At 36.9% G+C, this 16298-nt stretch overlaps 1 protein-coding gene across 2 annotated transcripts in view; it reads right to left on the bottom strand.

Moving 5' to 3' along the window:
* Positions 1-16298, bottom strand: part of SGK1 (serum/glucocorticoid regulated kinase 1) — a 115456-nt gene that overhangs the window by 60688 nt on the left and 38470 nt on the right. For both annotated transcript variants that reach the window (XM_025997861.2, XM_072720510.1), the window contains one exon: positions 11607-11822. In XM_025997861.2, coding sequence (XP_025853646.1) covers positions 11607-11822 — 216 coding nt within the window. The remainder of the gene's footprint in view (positions 1-11606; positions 11823-16298) is intronic.

Below are 16298 nucleotides of genomic sequence, written 5' to 3'. Positions count from 1 at the left end.
GCTCTGTATTTCCCTCTCTCCCCCAAACTGCCATCCTCTTTGAAGCTTTTCAATTATACATCCTAATTTTACATTTTCTCTTTAGTCACTAAACAATGACAAATGTAGTGAACAACAAATTTTGTTCATGGGTTTAGACCCTCTTTTTAAATCATTTCCCCCCATTTCAGTAATGAGAGCCCCTTAGTTATTATCACTCACCTTTTGCCAATCTGAAATCCTTTTTTTTTGTTTGTTTGTTTTTTTGTTTGTTTGGTTTTTTTTTTTTTTTTTTTTTACAAAACAAGAACCAAACTTTTTGTATTAAATCTCAAGCTCATTTGTCCTTAACAGGGTCAGAGCCATAAACCTTAATCCTAGGCCATAAATCTCCAAAGGAAGAATTTCTGGAATCTGACTCTCTCCTATCCATTCTTTATGCCTAATGATAACACTGTTGTGATTGAAACATTTAAATGGATCTTTGTTTCCTGAGGATAGTATATACATTTTTTTTAAATGCCTTGTGAAAAGCCTTAATGACCTGGATTCTTGCTTTCCAGTTCAGCTTTATTTTCCCTGTTTTAATTTTACTTAAAAAAAAATTTACTTAAAAAAAATTTAATGTTACTTCAGTCCTCCAGATATTGGATTATTTGTCTCATTGGCCTAGGCTTCTTATCCCCATCTTTCCCTAACTCACTAATTTACTCATCCTTTACCTCTTATAATTGAGATTACTCTTCTACTGGGAAGCCTTCACCGATCCCCTGTAGTCAGCTATGGGACCCTCTTATGTGCAGTCTATACCTTCACCTATGTATAGACTGTATACATGTATACATGTATCCCAGTGATTAGGACTGCCTGGTGACTTGTCAATATTCCTTCCTCTCCTGAAAGCACTGCATCGGATACTGTCTGGTCTGTAATAGAAACTCTCAATGAACGCTAGTCAAGAGAACAAACCAAGGCTCTGTCGTGGACTGGGAGGGGATACGGGATTCTTCTTCTTCTTCTTCTTTTTTTTTTTTTTTAAAGATTTTATTTATTTATTCATAGAGATGCAGAGAGAGAGAGAGAGAGAGAGAGAGAGAGGCAGAGACACAGGCAGAGGGAGAAGCAAGCTCCATGCAGAGAGCCTGACGTGGGACTCGACCCAGAGTCTCTAGGATCACGCCCTGGGCTGCAGGCAGCGCTAAACCGCTGTGCCACTGGGGCTGCCTGGGATACGGGATTCTGATGTCCCTGTCACCATTTTGCATAGATGGTTGCTACCTGAAAGTTCTGTCTTCATGCTGGTATCAGATTGATTGTTTTAAAAATAATTCAGTGTTGCTGATACATGCAATTTTAAGCCAAAAACAGCACTTTAAGAGTCATTAATTTCTTTTTTTTTTTTTGGTACCACCAAGTTAATGCATTTAGCATTTTCTAATCTATAAAGACTTATAACCCCTGCTCCTTATTACTTAAATAGGGAGTCACCTGTCTGCTACTTGTCTAACCCAGACAGTTGTTGAATTCTTGCATTTTTCCCTCAAATAGAAACCTAGACGAATCTCCTTTATTTTACAATCAAGCTAAAGGGAAAACACCTACCAGAGTAAGAGAGAAGAGTGATTTGAGAATAGAATTATGTATTTACAGTTATCAAGGCTTATGGACGCTGGAAGAGTAAACTAAAATTATAGATAGCAAGCTCTGGAGTTTGGCCTGACTTCACAGGGAGTTTTAATATGTTCTTATGCCAATGTCTGCTACTCAAGGTCGATAAGAAAAGTTTAATCTTCTTACAGAATAGAGCTGAGTCACTTACAGAATATTGGTGTACTCGGCTGGGTGTGATGATTCTCTCAAGAGATGATGTTACCCAAATTGAGCTTTGCTAGAGTCTTGCCTAGAAATAGACTGATTTATTTACTGGCTCACAAAGACAAGGGGCTCTAACATCAGTGACATGTGAAAATAAAATGATTTATTTATCCTAATACCACTGGTGAATGTGTCTCAGCACATTTAAGTATTCATCTGAGGCTCTCTGTAAGCAGAATGAATGAGGAGCAATTTACTTTATGTGAAAAGGAAATATCAAGGTGATATTGATCGCTTTTTTACTTCCTTTTTTCTTTAGAAGGTTTATAAGAAGGATCTTTTCAGGTTCCCAAAGGTAATTTTTAGAATTGTTACACTTTTTAAAGAAATCTTTCCCCAAATTATTATTTCTTAATTTATTCTTTATGGAGTAGTTTACACTATAGGGATGCTACTTAATAGATAGAATTCTAACATTTCAATAAGTAATCCAGGAAAAATGTAGCATAAACTTTGAGAAAAAGAGAAATAATGGCAAAAAAATCATGTGGCATACAGTTAAACTTTGTTCCCTTAAATTTTGGTCTTGCTTGTAGACTTTTAGTAGTATATGAAACATCTTTTAAAATTTTCAGAATCTCAAAACTACTAAGAAGGGATATCATTTTAGTGGAAAAGAGCCATATGGTTCTGGGAAGGACTATACTGAAAGGAGTAAGTTTAATTAGAAGCAGGAAAGATTTGGTTACATACAGTGAGAGCCAACACAATATGCTCCAACCCAAGGGTTGGAGAGTTCCAGGAGAAGGCAAGGAGGAACTTTCCTGGAATATTTTATGTCCTAAATAGCCTGGATGGATTCCCTTGTCCCCTTCCAGACCTATCACCTGGGAAGGACGCATACGAGTAGGATGTAATTCATAGGAGAGCTTGGGTCATAAGAATGAAGTGAGCTATGAGTGCAGGCATAGACCTATTTTACCCCAGAGTTTCATCTCTAAAATTTAATTTTTTGTCCTTGAACCATGTCTTTACACACAGCAGAAGCGTGTGCCAAGTTGTGAATAAACAGTCCTTTGGTCAGGACCCAAAGGGGAGAGTGGGAGGCCTGGAGGCCCCACTGCCTCCTCCTCTGCCCTGGATGCTGGCAGAACTCTCCTCCAGGGCCCCAGGCCTCACTTCTGGGAGAGAAAGGCAGACCCGAAGTGGGTAGAGGTGGCCCCCTGGCTCTGAGAACCCTGGAAACATGCACTGGAAACACAGAAGTACTCTTGGAAGAGGAGGAGCCAGCTCCCTCCTTGGTTATCAAGCTGTCCGGCCAGATACGAACTGTGCACACGGCGCAGGCAGGAAGCCATACTCACCCAGGACCTGGCGTTTTTTCACATGCAACCCTTCCGTGGGCAACAGGGCCCTACTCAGTACTTTTTCTGAAGGAAGAAGGTGTGCCTATTTTAGCTTTAAGCTAACATAGGCATTTCCTCTCATATTACAAAAAGCAGACCTGGTTCATTTTTGAGAATGTAATAATCAAGACTCAGACTGGGGAAAAAAATCTGCCTCAGCTAGGATTAAAAGAGAATTTTAAATCTACATAGAAATAATTCATTTAGGGACACCTGAGTGCCTCAGTCAGTTAAGCATCTGTCTTTGGCTCAGGTCATAATCCTGGGGTCCTGGGATGGAGCTCTGCATTGGGGGAGGCCTGCTTCTCTCACCCACTCTCTCTCTCAAGTAAATAAATAAAATCTTTAAAAAAGAGAAAGAATTCATTTAAATTGATGAACATGAACACAAAATTGCAACAGATAAAGAGGCAAGGATAGAATGAAATAATTCCCATGACGAATTACAAGTCATAAATCTAAAAATGGAAAAGAATTCCTTAAATTTTTGGTAATCAAAGAAATGCATATCACATCACTGAAGTATCATTTAATTAAAGTAACAAAAATTAAAACATGCCACTACTTTCAAGAGATGATGTGCTAATGGAGGAACTTTGTTCATATAATGCTGGATTGACTCAACTCTTTTTAAATTGGTCTCAGAAGTATTTTGACAAGCACCATAATTATCTTCAAACTCTATTACTAGGGACTTAGACTAAAGTTTGATTTATCTCAAGGTTATTCAAATTGAGGGGAAAAATCACTTGCAGCCTTATCAAAAAGAGAAAAAAATAATAAAAATGAAAGTACTACAGTAGGTAGATGGTTACATAGAATGACATCAATTTGATATGATGTTAACCATAATGATAGTTATTAAACTTATGTTACAACATATACATATTTCCAATGAATGCTAAGTGAGAAAAAGGCAGCTTCACTGTCACAGATTCATTATAATACCAATCGGGTACAAGATAAGTGCACATGGGAAAAAACTGAGAGAGAACATGTACCAAAACATAGTTGGTATATAAAGAAAATGGAGTTATTTTTATTTACTTATTTTACAATTTCATTTATTTATTCATGAAAGACGGAGAGAGAGAGAGAGAGAGAGGCAGAGACAGGCAGAGAAAGAGGCAGGCTCCCTGTGGGGAGCCTGATGTGGGACTTGATCCCAGTACTCCTGGATCACACCCTGAGCCGAAGGCAAACGCTCAACCGCTGAGCCACCCAGGCATCCCTGGAATTATTATTATTTTTAAAGATCTTATTTATTTATTCATGAGAGATACACAGAGAGAGGCAGAGACACAGGCAGAGGGACAAGCAGGCTCCATGCAGGGAGCCTGATGTGGGAATCTATCCCAAGACTCTGGGATCACGCCCTGAGCTGAAGGCAGACGCTCAACCACTGAGCCACCCAGGTGCTCATGTAATTATTTTTAAACATCTCAGTAGTGCTGCTGCAATAATTCTTACCTGAATTTTGAAAATCATGAGGAAAAGTTAGAAAAGATGTGGACTGATATTAAAAGGCATAAAATCTAAAAATGGGTATTTTGGCCAGGCAATAGCTCTTAGTAGAAGTTATAGGATGACGAGGCAATCTTCCCTCTGGATCTTAGCCAAAGAGAATTACTTGAATTGGAAGTCACTTAGGACATTTCAAATTACTGTAGGACAAAAGGAAAAAAATACTGAAAGCTTCAAAGTGAAACCAATAGCATTTCCTCTCTTTTATATACCCCTGCCTGAAATAAACATTTTTAAGAATGCTGCCTTTTTAGTGAAAAGAATTCCAAGGTTTTTTTGGGAGGTAAAACTATCTTCTAATTCTGCCTCAGTATTAGAATAATAATTTCAGATATATAATGGAAATAGTATTTAGGGATTTTTCACTACCCTAAGAGGGCAACTTACTGAGTCATTTTTAATGTTTTCCAAGACATATTATTATTTATTATTATTATTTTAATGAGGAAAACTTGGAAGTGTGATGAATGTTTTGCTTAAAACTGATTAACTTGTTTAAAAGTCTTTTCAGCTTTTATTACAATTGCCAATTCATAATATTTCAAATGCTTTTTATGTTTTGTTTTCTAAAGATTTACTTTACTTTGAGAAAGAGGGAGAGAGTGCACAGTGGGAGGGACAGAGGGAGAAGGAGAGAGAATCTGAGGCAGACTCCCCTGGGAGAGCAGAGCCCCATGCGGGGCTCTATCTCAGGACTCTGAGATTGCAATGTGAGCTCAAACCAAGAGTCCAGCACTTAAACATGTGCTCCTGTTTGTGTATTTGTTTGTTTTTTAAGAGCTCCACGTGTTTTCTCATTTGCTCCCCATCCTCTCATCAGTCCTGTGAGTTGAGCAGCACTATTTCCTTCTTCGCGGCTTGCAGGTGAGCCTCAAATGGGGAAAAAAAAAAAAAAACAAAAAACAACCATGCAAGCATATCTAAGGTCATGTGACCTGCCAGAGGCAGAGATGGATGGAGAACCCAGGATTTCTGGATAGAAAGAATGTCATCTATTCCATCAGATTCTAAATATACAGACAAAAAAAAGGGGGTGGGGTGGGAGGCATTTTTTTGTCCCCTCTGCCCCGTAGTAGTCTCATCTTTTGTTTTATGGGATGAGTGCTTTCCCAAGGATTACATGGCTTAACATCTGGTGCAGAACAAGGACCGTTATGAGTGTTAAGCCTAGAAATCACCACACATCCTTCAGAGACCATGTCATGCCAAGAGCAGAAAACTGGGGGAAGAGGGCAATAGAAGCACTATTTTATTCTCTATAAGCCTTCATAAAAAATATTTTTACTATGTAAATTGAAAGAAACCAGAAATATATAAAGCCATCTGGATAATTTAAGTATATTTTCTATAGCCTCCTCTTAAGAGGGATCAGGAAAACTCAAGGAGATATGAAAGTAAGTCAGCATGGAAACTATTGCTCAGCTGACCACTTTATTATACCCAGCTTCCTGGGCTTCAAAGAAACTGCTCAACAATTTTGAGAGGAAATATCATGGTAACGGTGCACCTCCTTGGGCTGCGGTAGCCTACAGATGGAGGTAAGCTACCTCAACCACTGAACAAGCCTCCTGGGGCAGACTCTCTCCCCAGTAGAACTGTGTAAAGTCTACTTAATTAAAAGTGCTTTCTATTTCTGTCTTTGGTGAGTTTCTGAGGAAGAAGAAGAGGCAATGACATTCTATTTCCTCACAGCACAGACTCAGTGTTAATTCTTGTGTTTGTAGTAATTTGTTAATAACTTCTCCAAGTCTGATGGCTCCTTTTGGAGGATTGACTTCACTAGGGCCTTAAAAACAGGCCATGGTGCCCTGGCTTCAGCTTTTGATCGCTGACTGGGCACCTTATGAGCTGCCTTCAGTTGGAAGACAGAGGAGGCTGAGGAAATCCTCACTCCACCAAATGTATCCCATATGAGAGGGCAAGCTTAATGAGTCTCAGCTGTGAGCCCTGGCCATGTAGTACCTCTGGAATGCACGGGATTTCCAGCCAGCATGGGCTGCAGAGTTTTTTGTCCTTACTCTCTCTTTTTCATGTTTAAAAAACTTGCATGAACAAAATTTCAATTTTAGCTAATAAAGGCAAAGAGAAAAAAAGAACACATTAACTTTACAGCATGTACACAGGCCTGGAGGAGATAGGAAACTGAACATACGTTAGATCTGATGACTGTGGGGACCATAGAGAATAAGTGGACACACATAAAGACATCACACAGGGCAGGGCAACATAATGGACAGGAGTATAAGCAAGGGGCTGTGGAAGCAAAAAAATCATGCATTTTCCATTTTCCTCCAGGAGCCTTTCTTTGTGGTGATAGAATGGTCTTACGATGTGAAACCACCTTTGTGACAGTGCCTGACTTTCAACCCATAGGATTGAGTTGTAACTGTATACTTTCTACAAGTGTGTCTTCTGGTAGGCATGGTATTTTCCCTAAACCCATGGGTAATATATTAATATGGTCTTGAAAAACTCAACCAGTATAGACAAAGCTGAAGTCCTTTTTGACTACTTTTCTCCCACTGATTCTAATCCTCGGAAGGGGGTAATCACCATTTCAGTTCAGTGAATATACTTTCAGATCTTTTCACTTGCATTTATATACAAACATGTGTGCACACAAACATTCATGGATACATACACATACATTGAAAGAAAAATATGAAGTTAAAAAATAAATGTGACAATGCTAATGCTACATGCATATGTATATTCACCTTCAACTTGGTTTTCTAACTTAAAATAACTTCAGATAGATCAGTACCTATGGAGATCATTTTTAACTGCTGCATACTGTTCTACAACATGGAGGTACCATAATCAATAATGAGTTTACAGTTTTATTACTCATAGGTATTCCCTCCATCCCCTCCATTTTTTTTTTTACCATCTCCAATATCACAATGGATGTCATTGTACCCATCCTTAGTATAACATAAGCAAGTATGTAGTGAGCGAAGATGGGGATACATAGATTTGCTAAATTAAAAGGTATGAGATTTAAACATTTTTAATAGAGGTACATTGCCAAAAAACTTCTACTAGCAGCATTTTGGCCCATGTTTTTACCAATATCAATCTTTTAACCCTTTGACAATCTGATGGATTCAAAGCAAATACAATTTCATTGTTTCATTTTGCATTTTCTTGGTGGTGACATAAGCGCTTAAAAGTTTTTGATTTCCATCTTTCATTTTCTATGTAAACCCAGAGTTAATAGTAGGGTGTTTGTGGAGTCCAGGTGAAAGGATTGGCCAGGGATGGCAATTGGCTCTCATGTTGCTGTTAGTTTCTAATTTTACCAAATTGTAATCAGCTCATGTGGCCTGTGTGATTCCTGCTTTTTGGAATTTGATGAGATATGCTTCATGATCTAATTCTTGGTCCATTTATGTAATTGTTCCATGTATGTGTAAAATAATGTGTTTTCTTTGTTTATTAGATACAAATTTCTACATAAATCATATTTGGTTAATTGTTTTATTAAAATCCTCTACCCTTACATATTTTTAGTCTTCTCAAAAGATTTTAGAAGTATAATAAAAATTTTCCTCTATGACATGAATCAACTAATTTTCTTTGTATTCTATTAGTGGTAATTTTAAAGACCCCTACGTTGCGTTGTTAAGTACAAAAAGGTTTGTGATTATTTTTTTAAAGATTTATTTATTAATTGTTTGTGAGACAGCGAGAGAGAGCAAGTGGAGGTAGGGGCAGAGGGAGAGGGAGAATCTCAAGCAGACTCCCCACCAAGCACAGAGCCTGATGTGGGGCTTGATCTCACAACTCTGAGATCAGGACCCTGAGACCCTGAGATCATGACCTGAGTAGAAATCAAGAATCACATGCTTAACCACCTAAGCCACCTGGGTGCCCCTGAAATGTATTGTTTTTTAAAGTCAGAACTCACCCCCTCCTATATTCTTAAAGGACTAGCACTCTATTTGCTCTCTTATTTTATTTAAAACATTCTTACCTCATTTCTACGTTTTATCTTTTCAGGTCAGGTACAGAGTTTATTTTCATTTATAGGTGATCAAACTCCCACTGTAGGATTTCAGACTAAAAAGAGCTTTGGAGTTGATTGGCCTCATCATATGTTTGAGAGGTTCTGTGACTTGCTCAAGTTCATATGTTGACTTTGTGGCAGAGCTGGCATCAGAATGAGGTTGCCTGACTCCAGCACACTATTTATACATAAGTTTACATTTACAAAATGTTTTAAAATCCCATCTCATCCTCAAATTACTAAAAAACCTCAGGAAAGACTAGATGGCAAACATGAATAATCTCAATTTTCATAGGAGGGAACACTGAAAGAGAAGGATGAATTAACGATTTGCTTAAAATTATCCACATTAGGAGTTGTCAGAGGAAAAACTTTGAGTCTTTACTACTAGGCCTGTGTATCTAACAGCCTCTGCATCTTCTCATCACAAAAGGCTACTTCCTGAAAGGACAGAGGTGCCTTTGTCACAGAACTATCTCATGATTTAATCCCAGTAGGAATACAAAATATAGATTCATTGTTAAATGGCTAACATATTAAGTGTCTTCTTGATTTGTGGTGACCTTAAGAAAAAACTCAGCAAAGTCAGATCCAGTTATCCATTGTAAATTATAGAATGATTCACCTATTATTCCAGATAAAGTAAAAGGATGAATCACAGTGTTGCTTTAAATTCCTCCCAGCTCTTTGTTTATTGTTTCCTCTTATATAAAATTCCATTTATTCATTAATCTATCCCTAGCTCTTAACAAATGGGGCATATACCAGGCCCTCAAGTAAACATTTAGTACTAGGCCTTTGTGCTCTGTGTAGGATTTCTAGAGCCCTCTTTCTACCTCTAAGTTATGAATAGTCCTTTAGACGTTAAGGATTTGGCAAATTCGTTTACACTCTTAGAGTTTAAGAGTCTGCAAACTAAGGCTGGCAGACCAGCCACATGTTTTTGTAAATAAAAACTTTTATTTGAGCACAGTCGGGCCCATTCATTATATATTATCTATGGCTGCTTTCCCTACAGGGCAGAGCTGAACAGAAATGACAGAGACTTAATGGCCTACAAAGCCTAAGACATTTACTAACTGGCCCTTTGCAGAAAAAGTTTGCCAATCCTTGCATTTAGAATCTATTTACTGCCTTTTATGATCAGCCTGGAGTTGAGCCAGTGTCTAGCTAAACAGCAAATGGCACCATGACAAATGTTCATAGATCAGCCAAGTGCTAACCTAGTCAAGGAAGTCTAATTTAGTGTTACAGATCCACAGGCTTAGCTAATATGTAAATCAGCAAGCATAAGTAATAATGATGTCTATTTGCATGGCACTTTCTGGATTATGAAATAGTTTATATGTGTTATCTCATTTGACCTTTCTAGGAAACTTAGAAAGTAGGCAGGAAACAGATTCTAAGACATTGCATATCCTAGAGTTGAACTCAGATTCAAGCATTTTTAGCAGCTACAATGATTCCTTGATCTTTGGAAAACATTTCCTTCAGGAAAAAAAAAAAAAAAAGCAGGGAAGAGTTATTAACACTTATCATCTTATAAAGCACTGTTCTAAAATAATGTATTGGTAGATCATTTGCAATTAATTGTACTTTGTAATAACATGTTCTGTCTTCCTAATTTGTGGTTTTGTGTCAATAGAATGATAATAAAAGTAACATAAGCATTTAATTTAATGGTTTAAAAAGTCAAAATAAATATAAGCCTAATTGAGTTATAAGTGAAAAATACAATCTTAAATTTTTGAAATTTTAGAACCTGCAAGATAAATCATTTATCTGGCTTTCTCGATTAACAAAATTAAAAACAAAAACAAAACTCTTGGTAGAACAGAGAAAAATAAGTCTTAAAAAATATGAGTATATATAAAAATATGAGTATTACATATGAAAATTAGTGAAATATGGTTTGGCATAGTGCTCTGTTGTGGGTCAAATCATATTGAGATAAGTATTTCAGTGAAGGCTACAAATCCATCAATGGCGGTTATGATATCTTTTTTTTTGCATTATATAAGAACTGGTCACTGTGTGATCGAACACCTTATGAGGGATTCCTAGTTGATCAATATATGGCTGGATCCACATTGGAATAGCATTAAAATCAGTACAACATACTGTATGATTCCAACTATATTCCAACTCTAGAAAAGGCAAAGCTGTGAAGACTAAAAAGATCAATGGTTGCCAGGGTGTAGGAGGGGGGAGGGATGAATAGAAGGAGTACAGAGGATTTTCAGGGCAGTGAAAGTGTTCTATATGATACTCTATTAATGGATACATGTCATTATAAGTTTGTCCAAACTTAACACCAACAGCAAACCCTAATGTAAACTGTGGTCTTTGGGTGATGATGCGTCAACGTAGGTTCATCAGTTGTAACAAATGCACCACTTTGGTGAGAATCGGGGAGGCTCTACATGTGTGGGGGCAGGGAATACATGGGAAATCTCTATACCTTCCATTCAATTTTGCTATGAAGCAAAAACATTTCTAATAAATAAAGGCTATTAAAAAAATAGTGCTAGGGTGGCTGGGTGGCTCAATCAGTTGAGCAACTGACTCTTAATTTCAACTAAGATCATGATTTCAGAGTTGTGGGATTAAGCCCCGTGGTGGGCTCCATGCTGAGCATTGGAGCCTGCTTGAGGTTCTCCCTCTACCTCGGCTCCCCCTCCTCCTAAAAAATTTAGTACTGTGGGCTAGCAAAAGTCACATTCTATATCTTCCTCGGAAGCTTTATACATATGTATTAAATATGTTTGGGTTTTTTGGGGGGGAGGGGTTTGGCATACTGTGGCAGGAATATAAGAAAAACAAAGGCCAAGAATCCTTTTGGGGAAATGGATCCAGAGCAAAAGTGAACTTACTTCACACCCGGATTGAGTTTCCCATGAACACGATTCCTTCTCCTGAGGGAGAACACCTCTTTGGAAAGTGTGGTCTCCCAGGCACGTTGGACACAAGGAAGACTCAAAATCTGGCTCCCCTGGAGGGATGTGCATGACCGAGGGGCCTGTGTACTTCAGGCTGGGACTCTGATGCTTGTCCACACTGACCATTGGGCTCTTGATCCATCTTCGTACCTACAGCATGCAGAAGAAGAAAATGCATTTTACCTCCTGTGATGTTTAATGAAACTTCAATGGGAAATTTGGTGGATGGATACTCATGAAAGGAGAATTCAGTCTCGTGACTTCTTCATCTCAATACAATTCAAATGGGTCAATTCTGACCACTTTTTAGGCGTGTGTGCTTTTGGTTGGTCGTTTCATCTTGCTGAGTCTGTCTCCCCATTTGGGGATGATTGGGATAATATTATTTCCTCCCAGGTTGTCATGAAAATTTTACAATATTTTTAAATGTCCAATTGTTTTGCCTGGCACATAGTGTTCAGTAGATGGTGACTATTTTACTTTTACTCTTACTATTATGATTATGCTGACAGAATGATTCACAAATGTCTAAGATGAGTTATTCTTACTGGAAGAAATACTGATTTGAGATTGCTAGCTTAGGACCCAATTGCTGCTAAAAGAATTGATATGTATTTTGCTACTGCAAAAACTTGATAATAAAAGAAATTATTTCTGGTTAAGAAATAATTCACAGTTGTTCACAGAAATTCACAGAATTCACAGAAATTTCACAGTTGTTTTTAAAGTTTGAAAACTTACCACTTGTCTTGCTTGCAGGTAGAATTCCTGTAAGGCACAGAGAGTATATAAAGCTATTCTAATATTAAAAGGGATGCTCTTTCTGCAGCAACTTAAATAGAAATTTCAAGCATTGTTGTAAATGTTTGATATCCATTGTCTTGTTTAATTCTTTGAACAATTTTACTATTACTAATCCCATTTTACAGATGGGAAAACAAAGTCACAGATAAGCTGAGACAAATTTCCCCAAGACACCTGCTGGTATTGAGCAAAGACAGGACCCAGGCACCTTGAATCCAGAGTCTATTCCTTTATGAGAATGGAACTTTAATAAGTGTTGCAGTGTTTTAAGACTTGTGGTCACTGAATGCTTGAAATGTGTCTTGGTTTCATATGTGTCTTCCATGCTCTTTGAAACTCCTGAGGATTTAACCCAGTTAGTGAAATCAGCATATACCAAAAGAACAAAGAAATTAAATGACAGCATTGAATTATAGTTAGTAATGTTACAATTAAATATTTTAAGGATACACTGAGAAGAAACTAAAATTGCAATAGCAAAGGAATGATTGAGCAATTTGATGGAAAATTATGCTATCACTAAAAATAAATATTATGAAGACTCCGGCAATACGGAAAATGTTTAGAACATAATTACATGAGAAAAAGCCAAATACAGAATTGTTCAATCACTAGAATTACAAATGTGAAAATATATGCACTACCTAAAAACAGGGAAAATAAAAACTATTATATTCACTGTAATATTCATTGCCTAGGGGTATTTTAGTTTCCTTCTTTCTACAGTGTAATATTTCAAAGATCAATTTCTTTTAAAGTTTATAGGAATCTCAAGCAGCTAAAATCATTTCTTTCTTCTGTTTCATAAGTGTGTTTTAATTGCTTTATTTATACGTACTCTTTTCAGTAGCCATTTAAAATATCTTTTTGAGTTTACCATCCTGCTGTTAATATTTGGGAGGTTTCTTTCAGTATTTCTTGCACTCCAGGGTACTATTAGCATGTTAGAAGGTACATTCAAAGTGTTTATTTGATTCACTAATGAAAGTCTAAATGAAAATCTAAAAGTTTGAGACTACAATAGAATCTCTCTTCCTATGTTAGGACTAAATGTGTTTTTGATCAATCTAAAAAGTATTAAATTTTATTAGAGATGGAAAATGTTTTTTATTACTCTTATTCAGAGAGTTTTGAGCTTGAAGTCTGGTGGCCAATCTTGGTTAGTTGCCAACCTTGTATTTTAAATTCAATGTTTTATTCTGGCTTACTTTTAATGTCTCTTTTGCCAAGTTGATTTAACTCAACTATTGGAGTTCCTATAAATAGTATTTTAAAGAGATTTATCTGCAAATGAATTTACATGGCCTGATAAGAATCTTTGGTATATTGAAATGTAAATCTTATATTTATGGACCACTTTATTTAAAGTAAATCTTATGCAGTATTGTCTTAGAATTATTCAATTATTCAATTATTCAATTTTTAGTGGAAGAATGTCCATGTGACTGAATTTAAGCTTTCATTATATTATATTATTTATATATTATATTATTTATTATATATATATTATATTATATATTATATATATAATTATATATATTATATAATTATATAATAATATAATAATTATATTATATTATAATAATTATATTATATAATTATATAATATATATATTATATATATTATATATATTATTTATATATCATATTATATATTATATTATATTATTTTTTTAAGCTTTCATTACATTATAGAGAAAACAAACTGGTTTTATCAAAGGATGAGAATTTAGAGACATTATATCTCAATTCAAAGTTTACATTGATCTATAAACTTAAGTGATCTATTGCATATTAGAGATCATTGGGACTAAGGATCACATAAAGAAATGTCATTTCACTTGATATCCAGCTAAGAATTACCCAAAATAGTTCAGATGACCTTAGCATATACTGTCAAACAACCAATAGATATCTTTATAGAATTTCATGGTTAGAAGAGACTTTTAGTAATTTGCCCAAAGACACACTGTAAATTATTATGTGGTCAAAATTATACAATGGTTTAAGCAATTCAATGAACCAATTTCTATGAGGGTAGAAGCTAGCAAACTCACTATCTTTAGAGGCTGGAGGGAATAGGAAATGTGTAAAACCCTAGGACCAGGGAATGAACGTAGGGAGTGGTAGGGACTGGCAAATTGGAAGTGCATGCTTATTAAGGACATTTAAATTTAAATTTAAAAATAAAACAAACAAAAATCCCCAAGCAAACAAACAAGTCAAATCGACCTCACATCTTTAAGGGTCACTACTTGAACCTTGAAGTTATTCCTTCTTTTTTTTTTTTTTAGATTTTATTTATTTATTTTGAGAGGGAGAGAGAGAGAGTGCTCATGACCAGGAGTAGGGCAGGGGCGGGGGCACAGGGAGAGAGAATCTCAAGCAGACTCGGTGCTAAGCCTAGAGTCTGATGTTGGGCTCTGTCCCACAACTGGGAGACCAGGACTCAAGCCAAAATCAAGAGGTGGATGCTCAACCAACTGAGCCACCCTGGCGCCCCCTGTTGAGGTTAATTCTACCAGGTAGAATTAAGAATTGAATGAAGTAGAAATAAAATGATTTGATATCTTCTAACTTTTTCAAAAAACAATCTAATGATCTGAACATTTTAACTTTCATTCATTCATCATTTTTTTTTTCCGATTTCACTTATTTAAAGAGAGAGTGAACCCACACCAGTGTGGGGGAGGGTCCAGAGGGAGAGGAAGAGGGAGAGCATCTCCTGCAGAGTCCACGACCAGCACAGGGCCTGATGCGGGGCTTGATCTCATGACCCTGAGATCACGACCTGAGCTGACCTGAGAATTGGATGCTTAACTCTCTGAGCCACACGGGTGTGCCTCATTCATCATTCATTACTGAAGACCAACTGTATGTGAGGCAGAGCCTAGCCATTCTTGAAACCTTCCTTTATGGAGTTGGAGTTATGTATGGCTGAAGGAATAAATTTATTTATTAAGGGAATAAATTATTTATTTAATAAAATGAATAAATGAATTATACTATGTAAGCGGGTCAATAAATCAGAGAGGATTACTCAGGATTATTGAAGTGGAAGGGCTGTACTGTAATTGTCTGAGAAAGGAGGGCCTCCCTGAGAAGGCAGGTAGGTTTTCAGTAAGGACTCCAGAAGTAATCAGGCTCTAGGCCATCAAAGTGAGCTATCAAATAGGCAATACTGAGGAAGATGACGCCCCTGAGGGAGATCCAGCCACAACTGGCCTATTGTGTCCCTCGGGCTCTGCGGCTCTGCGAGAGGGAGTAGCTGCCTGTGAGTGGCTTTGGGAGGTCCTCAGAGGCCAGTCACAATGGCTCTGGGAATGCTATGGCAGCTGTGTGTGTAAGAAAAGTGAATGCCCGCATAGGAGCCGCGGCCCTGGCTCCTTGGCCACCTGGGCCCTGGTTTTCCTCAGAGCTATGCGGCACCCATTTGTGGAGAGTGTTGTAAACAAACGTAGACCAGGGTGAGACACCCTTCTTACCCTGAACAAATCAAGAATTCTCTCTCTTGGGCTTTACAGGAGCCTGTTCTCCAAACTGCCTCAGATATATATATATATATATATATATATATATATATATATATATTTATTTATTTATTTATTATTATTTTTTAGAAGCAATTGCTTCTCTAGACATCGGGATGAAAGCATAAGGCCCTTCATTGAACCATCCAGCTACTCTTACTGAACAGGGTTTACACAAAATCTTAATCCAATTTCTTTGTTAAATCCAGTCTGCCCTGGTTTTATTAATTTCTTTATTTGAAAAAAAACTGATATCCAAAAGCAATAATCCCTCAGACTAGAAAATTGCCAG

The sequence above is a fragment of the Vulpes vulpes genome, chromosome 1 (assembly GCF_048418805.1).
Source record: "Vulpes vulpes isolate BD-2025 chromosome 1, VulVul3, whole genome shotgun sequence".
Lineage (NCBI taxonomy): Eukaryota > Metazoa > Chordata > Mammalia > Carnivora > Canidae > Vulpes > Vulpes vulpes.
The sequence above is the reverse complement of the archived record's forward strand: the minus strand, read 5'-3'. Positions and strand labels throughout refer to the sequence as shown.